The sequence below is a fragment of the Centrocercus urophasianus genome, unplaced genomic scaffold (assembly GCF_019232065.1).
Source record: "Centrocercus urophasianus isolate 14NV4802_14NV808 unplaced genomic scaffold, USGS_Curo_1.0 seq_67, whole genome shotgun sequence".
In the NCBI taxonomy this organism is placed as follows: domain Eukaryota; kingdom Metazoa; phylum Chordata; class Aves; order Galliformes; family Phasianidae; genus Centrocercus; species Centrocercus urophasianus.
In genome coordinates, this window is record NW_024885277.1 from 254,137 (window position 1) to 261,739 (window position 7,603).

Consider the following 7,603-nt stretch of genomic DNA (forward strand, 5'->3'; position numbering starts at 1 on the left):
GAATGGTAGAGGGAGAGAAAGTCCCAAATCCCAACAATTGCTTCAGATAGAAAAGGACCTCCCTCTGGATTTTGTAAAACACCTCTCTGTCCAACTTGTGCCTGTATGGTTCATTTCTTTGCTCTGCCAGCTCGCTTTAATTGCTTTAATCACAAAACAATTCAGTCCTCAGTAGTTGGTTTAACACATTAATTTGTTGGCTTCTTTTCAGCCTGTTCAGGCAAACACGGCAAAATTTCATCCCCTGATCTGTTTTAAAACCCTTTTAAAACTGGCCATCACTGAATTTCCAAAATGAAGCTGAAAACATCAACCAAACACATTCCTGGTGTTTTTCCAATAATGTCCCCATTGCAGAAGATTTGAGCATCGATGAAATGTGTTTTTTCATCACTCCTTGGTAGTATATGTGCTATAAAAATGCAAAGCAGCTGAGATGACTTCTCCATGAATCTTAAAACTCTCATTGAGTGGAATTGGGTAGGATCCAAATTTGGTGCAAAATTGGCATAAAAAAGCTGGCCTTAAATGGCTTCAATAGTTTACAGTTAGCAAAATGTGGATCTGCCACACTGACATGACTGTCTCTGTGCAGCCCAGTTAGCTGTTGAGGCTTCTCAACAGCAGATCTGCCTCTTCTGATGAAGGAATTTCTGTATCTTTGTTAAACACAACAAATGAAGTGGCAACACATTCATTCTCCATGCACTTTATTGGAACAAGAGCAAAAATTGCAGAGCTCAAGTCATCAAGACACAAGCTGGGGTGCAGAAATGTATGCACATGTCAAAGTGCAGACTGCCTGTCAGGACATAAAGAAGGAAGCTAACAGAACTACAAGAAATATAATTAGTTTTTGCTGGCTACAGAAGGTGAAATGCCTTTTTTTTTTTTTTTTAATTGAGTTTTCTTTTATGACTTTCCTGCCTGCATGAGGATGACAAAGATGCTCCGAGACAGTGCACAAAGAGCACACAGGAGTCTGGCCCCTCCTCTCTTGCTGAAGCACTCTAGGGAAAGGCTTTTGCTTTAAATGTCATAACTCGTTTCATAGAAAGCGAAGCTTTAATTGGGAAAAAAGAAAAGGCTGGTGGGAAGCTGAGATTGAGTGATAATATAAGTGCTTTTAGAGAAGCAGCATGTTCTAAGCATTCTTTTTTTGATGCGATCCTGGTGGGGCTGCTCTGATGTGATTTCCTGATGTCTGTTCCCCTCACGCAAGGCGGAACTGAGGTGGAGCAGAGCTTTCATTCTCTACTTTGGATCTTGCATCCTCTCAGATCTGGAGCTCAGACACGGGTGGTGCTCCTGGAGCACGGCGTCCCAGCTGAGATCCTCGCTCCTATCCAGCACGGTGCTGATGGCTGAGCTGAGCTCTCTGAGCTCCCTGCAGTCCCACAGCAGAGCTCAGCAGTGCTCACATGGGCTGAGCTCTGGCCAGCATGGGCCCCACCTCCACAGCTCCATTGGTGGCCCCTTGGGAAGCAGCTGCATCTGGGAGCACTGGGGAGACATTTCTTGCCTGCAGCGCTGGTGGACCCTTTGTGATAGACACCATCATCCCCAGGTTGGGATGCTCTGCTGGCACCAGGGGAGGACCCACGTCTTCTGCAGGCTGCACGAGGTCCATGTCCCAGGCCGGTGCTGCAGCCAGAGGAGGTGTTGCACGGTGTCGTGATCACTGCTATGGGGAAACACAAACTGAACCACTGAGTGGGACTTATTTCCATGTGAATAATGCAAATCCTGCTTTATGTCCCTGCAAATCACCCCCTGGCTTTTGTAGTGTTGTAAGGAAAATGGAAAACCTGGAGCTTACTTACACATTCTCACAGGGCACCCAGTGCGCAACCTGAAGGGCAAGAAAATCATAGAACCATTAAAGGTTGGAAAAGACCTCTAAGACCATCCAGTCCACCCCCAACCCATCCCACCATGCCCACTGACCACGTCCCTCAGTGCCACATCTCCGTGGTTCTTGAACCACTCCAGTACAGTGACCACACCACCTCCCTGAGCAGCCTGTGCTGGTGCATAACCACTCTTTCAGAGGAGAAATTGTTCCTAACAGCCAACCTGACTCTCCCCTGGTACAATTTGAGGCCCATCTCTCATCCTACCACTGCTACCTGAGAGAAGGGAGCAACCCCCACCCCACCACAGCCTCCTTTCAGGGAGCTGAAGGGAGCAATAAAGTCTCCTCTGATCCTCCTCTTTTCCAGACTGAACAATGCCAGTTTCCTTAGCCTACCACCAAACATTATCAGAAGATTATCCATCACATAACTTGCATCTCTAGTGTTTTCCAATCTTCTTGTCTACGCTTAGAGCCCTGGGGGCTGAAGACTGCTCACACATTATAGAGGAACCCACCTGCTCTCTTCACCCTCCAACAAAGTCTTATAGGTGGCAATCTCAATGTCCAGGGCCAGCTTGACATTCAGCAGCTCCTGGTAATTCTGCAGCATGCAAGCCAGCTCATCCTTGGCCTTCTGGAGGGCATTCTGCAGCTCACTGTGCTTCTCCTGCGCATCCTTCAGAGCACGGTCCCCACGCTGCTCAGTGTCACTAACAGATGTCTGCAGAGTTGACACCTGTGTGGGCAATAAATGAATCCTTATTTTCCATAATCATCTGCAAAACCTAAATTCTCTCCTCTTTCAGGAGTCCAAAATTATTTGTAATCTGGGAATTATTGGTGCCGTTTTTCCGAAAGCCAAACGCTTCCAAAATCAAGTATCAATTCTGAAATACTAAAGAAAGGCTGAGCATGTCTCCTTACTGTGCTAAGCTTTGCTTCAAGGATACTAACACTTTGTTCTAATTGGAACTAATAATTAAGGTTTTCCATTACTTCCCGTTATAAAATATTTAATGAATCAGATGGTCTGAAAATTGCACAGGTTACTATGTTTGCTGAATTACTGGTGACTCATAATTCTACCCAACCTATTGGATGCTTTGAACCTGTGTCAGAAGCATTGTCTCCCGCTGGAATTCTCACTGAAGCAATTGTTTGAGTGCTGTAGCAATTCTGAACATCTAATATGGCTCCATGATTTTTTGCAATCAATCCAACAGAGAATAGGCCAGCAGATAACCCTTCTTCCCTGCTTGGCAATGCTAAGTTCCTTATGGCAATGAGACCATGCTCTTACATGAAAGCAGAAGAAACGTAAGAGATGCAGAAAACAAGACTTGAGATCCCACACTTAGGATAAAAGAAGGTACATTTTCAAGGGTAAATGCAGCCCATTGTACCTGGTTCTTCACGTTCTCAAGGTCCCTCTGCCATCTCTGCATCACAAAACTCAGCTCCTCAATCTCTTGCTGGTGGGACTTCAGTTCACTGCATTGCTTCCTCTTTGCCTCCTCGAGCTCTTGGTACTGACAGAAAAGACAGAGCTGGCAGAAAGCACTGGTGGTGTTTGCAACATAGGAGCCTTTCCTCTGTTTCCAAACTTGAGGAAATTTCTCGTGCATAGAACTCCTGAGGCTGTCAGCAGCAAACAGAGCATTCCTCCTGCAGCCCTCAGAGCTCAACTCACCCACCACCTCCCCATTCCCTGCACGGCTCAGTGCTGTCCTATTGCACTGTGTGCATTTTGGGGATATCTCCTGACTTGGAGATTCCATCAGGTTTAGAAGAATGGAAAGCTAAGTCTGGAAGTCACATACTCAAGACACAATGAATGAAGTCATTGCCTCTGAGCTACTACATTTGGCACCTACAGAGCTAACAATGTGTTCCTGGTTGTTACAACTTACCCTAGCTCTGTACAGTGCTTCCAATTCGGCCTTGCTTTTCTGTGCTGCATCTTCGTACCACAGCTCAATGCCCCTGAGGATGCCCTCTGTGCCCAGGCTTTGGCTGTTGTCCATTTTCACCACAACAGAGGTGTCACAGAGACTTTTCTCCAGCTCAGCAGTTCCCTAGGAGCCATAAGAAGAAGCTGTCAGCATTTCTTATCTCACATTCCAGTGAAAGAGTCACCATCACTGAGAGTTTGTCTGGAGCCAGAGCCCATGAGCTGTGACTTGATTTGGTCATGCATGCAGCTAGAAGGAGTTCTTTTAAGGTCTCAAAGGCTTCCTTGTTCCCACTGGCTCTCAGAGGGAGTCTGCTGGGTTGGTTTAATCAGGCCTACATCAGGGTAGACAAGGAGAGGTTTATAGGAACGTCTGCAAGAATGGAAGAGGAACATCCATACCTGAGCAGACACACACTTCAGGAGCTCTGTCTGCTGCTTGAGGGTTTCCAGCTTCGCTTCCAGCTCTGCTTTGGTGAGGTAGACACAGTCCACATCCTAAAAGGGTTCCAGCATTAAGGGTAACTTCATTAAGTTTTTAGCATAAGAGATTCTGTTTAGGTGATGTAATGGGGAATTTTTTCTGAATCTACACTTGTCCGATGACTTTCAGCATTCTCAAAATCTGACCGATGTCTTGCAAGCACCAGGTCTGAGGAAACTCCTTGGATACCTCAACCCATCCTTTCTGCCCACCCAAATTCCTTACCTTCTTCAGCAGCACAAGCTCAGTCTCAGCAGCTGTGCATCTGTTCACCTCCTGCTCATATCTGTTGGGGAAGAGATGGGACCAGTTGCTGGGTCACCCTGAGGCTGCAGCCTTTTCTGCGTACTGGGGGAGTTTGGGGTGCTTTGGGATCTCAGCCTTTATCAGACAGAAGTTTGTTGGTACTGACGAAAGGAAGTCCAGCTGGAGAAGCTGTTTCAGCTCTCTACCCTGGGAACTCACTTGCATTTGACCTCTTCAATGAGCTTCTCAGTGTTGTTCAGCTCCAGCTCCATCTGCTCCTGCTCATGCAGCAGTGAGTCCAGCCTCCTCTGAAGGCTGCAGATGAAAGTGTTGAAGACGTGCTTAAAATTCTTCTGGGATGGCAGGAGGTGCTTTTGGAGGAGGGCCCATTTGGTGGCCAGCAGCCTGTTCTGCTGCTCCAGATGCTGCACCTGAGTTCAGAATGCAAAGCACATGTGAAGACATATCATATGGGGACCAGATAAATGTGAGGGAACAGACATTCTCTCCTGAGTTCGTGCTCCAGGGACAAATTATGGTTTGAAGGCAACAAAAGGACAAAAGGGGAGCATTGGAGGCTTTGCCACCCAAGAATGCTAAAGCAAGCTGGGCGTGCTGCTCTGCCATTCTCCAAGAAAGCCCCACAGCCTCTGTGGCTGCTAAGGAACCGTGAGCTCTTTAAGCAGATCAGCAGGCTGATAAAGGAAACCATCATTTGTGGGTAGGAGGCAATGCAGCTTACAAGGTCTACCTGCACAGAGAGAGGGCAGCAGTGCAGGAGTTCAGGCAGATCCCTTAGAGGAACAGCTCCCTTCTGCCATTAATGGCAGCTTGTCAAAGCATAATAGTAATCAGATTAAAATTACATTATCAGCTAGATCTGCACTTACAGCTCATGGCAATGGAGCCATATGTATTAAAACAGCTTGTGATACAAAGAATGGGACAGGAGAAGGAAAGGAATGAAAGACCCAAGCACGAATAGCTTTCCTCAATACTTAAACCTCATCACTCCCTTAATCTTTCTCCATCTCTCACCTTGTCAATCAAACAGGCAAACTGGTTATTGAGGCTCCTCATTTGCTCTCTCTCCTGCCTTCGGATGCGCTGGATTTCGGGGTCGATCTTCACATCAAGCGGCCGCAGCAGGTTCTCATTGACACGCACTGCACGAATGCCTTCCCTTCCACAGCCAGGGAAGCCCAGCATTCTCCCATGCTTCCCGCCCTCACCACTGGCACGAACACCAGAAGAAATCCATTTACACCCATCCACGTTTTGCAGGCTTTGGCTGCTCCAGGTTCCATAACCTCTTCCAAACGGAGCAGTGGAGGGGAAGGCACTGCTCCGGCAGCAGCTCATGCCACCACTAGCAGAAGATGCTGAGAACTTCCTTCCATGAAGAGCCCTTCCAGCTGCAAGCTGCTGGCTCATGCTGGTTGATGTAACCCAAGAGAGGACGAAGGACACGGGGCTGCAGGAAGAGAGTGGAGCAGGCAGCTCCAAAAGGGCCCCTCTGCTCTGCCACCCCCGAGCACCACCTTTATACACATCTCAGGAGCAGGGCTTGGTTAAGGCAGATAAATAATTTGGGGTTTTTGCGAGGTTTGCCTCACCTGGCAGCAATTCATAGGTTTAAATATGCAAAACAATGCCTAATACTGAACATTTGTGAAATCCTATGGAATTTTGCTGTTTGTAAATTGCTTTGCTTGCCTTCCCAGCCTTGAGGACACCGTGGGCTGAGTTTTGCAAGGATTCTTCTTTTTCTCAGCATGTCTTCCTTCCTTCCATTAATCACCCTTGAGAGAATCTCCCACTCTGTGAAGGAAAGTTTGTAGGGCAATTTTCTGTTGGACAGCAAATTAAAACTGAGTTTTGCATTATCTGCTCCTTTTGTAGCCACTCCCTTAGGATTCTCTGAGTCTTGCGCTGGTTATTAGGGAAATTTATTCTCAGAAAGAGTGGTCAGGCACTGGCACAGACTGCCCAGGAAGGTGGTGGGGGTCACCATTGCTGGAGGTGTTCAAGAGCCATGGAGACTCTTGGTGGCACTGAGGGACCTGGCTCAGCAGGCATGGTGGGTTGAGTCAACCACTGGACTGGAAGATCTGGCAGGTCTTTTCCAACTTGAATGATCCTGTGAGTGGGCATGGTGGGGATGGGCTGGTGGTTAGGCTTGCTGGTCTTAGAGGTCTTCTCCAGCCCTAATAATTCTAAGATTCTATAATGCCAAGTCTTTCACAGAGTAGCAAAGACGGGACGTGTCCACCAGGCACGGCACCTCGAAGCTGGGACACGGGGTGGACTGGGACACAGATTTCCTCACACAGGAGTGTGAATAATTCTTTTTACATAGCCCTCTACGCACCATCCCTTGTTAAAGAACATCACTGGCTGAGCATGAGTCACCTCCTCTAACTTTCAGTGCTAAGCTGTGCTGAGATAGCTCTCCAGAGAGCCTTTCTCTTCTTCACTGACTGCAATGAAAGCCTAAAATGACGAGGTCAGGCTTAGATGCCCAACTTTTAGAAGTACAGATAAGTGCAGCTGTATCTTCTCACTAAGTTTTTAACCCTGATTGTATAGAATACATCAGCACACACACACACACACACACACACACACACAAAAAAAAAAAAAAAAAAAAGAGATTCCTTGAAGATAATAAATACTCTAGAAAGCTTAGCCACAAAGCTGTTAGCTGGATGCTTGCTAACCATTTAATTGGGAGCAGTGGTAGGCTTGGCCTTGGTGGGAAGGCAGCAAAGGGAGCAGCAACCATTCAAAACCACGCACCTTATTAATACAGCTGCTCTATGGCTATTCCCTGTCACAATCCCTTATATTTGAGCTTGTAATTAAAACTCAGGATACCTCAAGGCAAATAAAAATGATTTATTAGGGTTGCTTGACAGATGGGGAAGAAAAGGCTGATAATTTTAATACCTTTGCTGAGATCCTGACAATGCCTCAGGGTGGAGCCAAGATTACATCTCTGTCCTGGTGGCATCTTTCTAAAGCCTCTTTCAAAACAGAAAAGCAAAGGGTTTCATTTCAGAGG

At 46.9% G+C, this 7,603-nt stretch overlaps 1 protein-coding gene across 1 annotated transcript in view; it reads right to left on the reverse strand.

Moving 5' to 3' along the window:
• Positions 1–1,289: 1,289 nt before the first annotated feature.
• The window catches only part of LOC122170339 (keratin, type II cytoskeletal 7-like), a 7,059-nt gene continuing 745 nt past the window's right edge, over positions 1,290–7,603 (reverse strand). Inside the window, exons 2-10 of the mRNA XM_042837094.1 lie at positions 5,578–6,092; positions 4,759–4,970; positions 4,519–4,579; positions 4,212–4,307; positions 3,769–3,933; positions 3,262–3,387; positions 2,374–2,594; positions 1,824–1,852; positions 1,290–1,681 (exon numbers count right to left, since the gene is read on the reverse strand). Coding sequence (XP_042693028.1) covers positions 1,290–1,681; positions 1,824–1,852; positions 2,374–2,594; positions 3,262–3,387; positions 3,769–3,933; positions 4,212–4,307; positions 4,519–4,579; positions 4,759–4,970; positions 5,578–6,092 — 1,817 coding nt within the window. The remainder of the gene's footprint in view (positions 1,682–1,823; positions 1,853–2,373; positions 2,595–3,261; positions 3,388–3,768; positions 3,934–4,211; positions 4,308–4,518; positions 4,580–4,758; positions 4,971–5,577; positions 6,093–7,603) is intronic.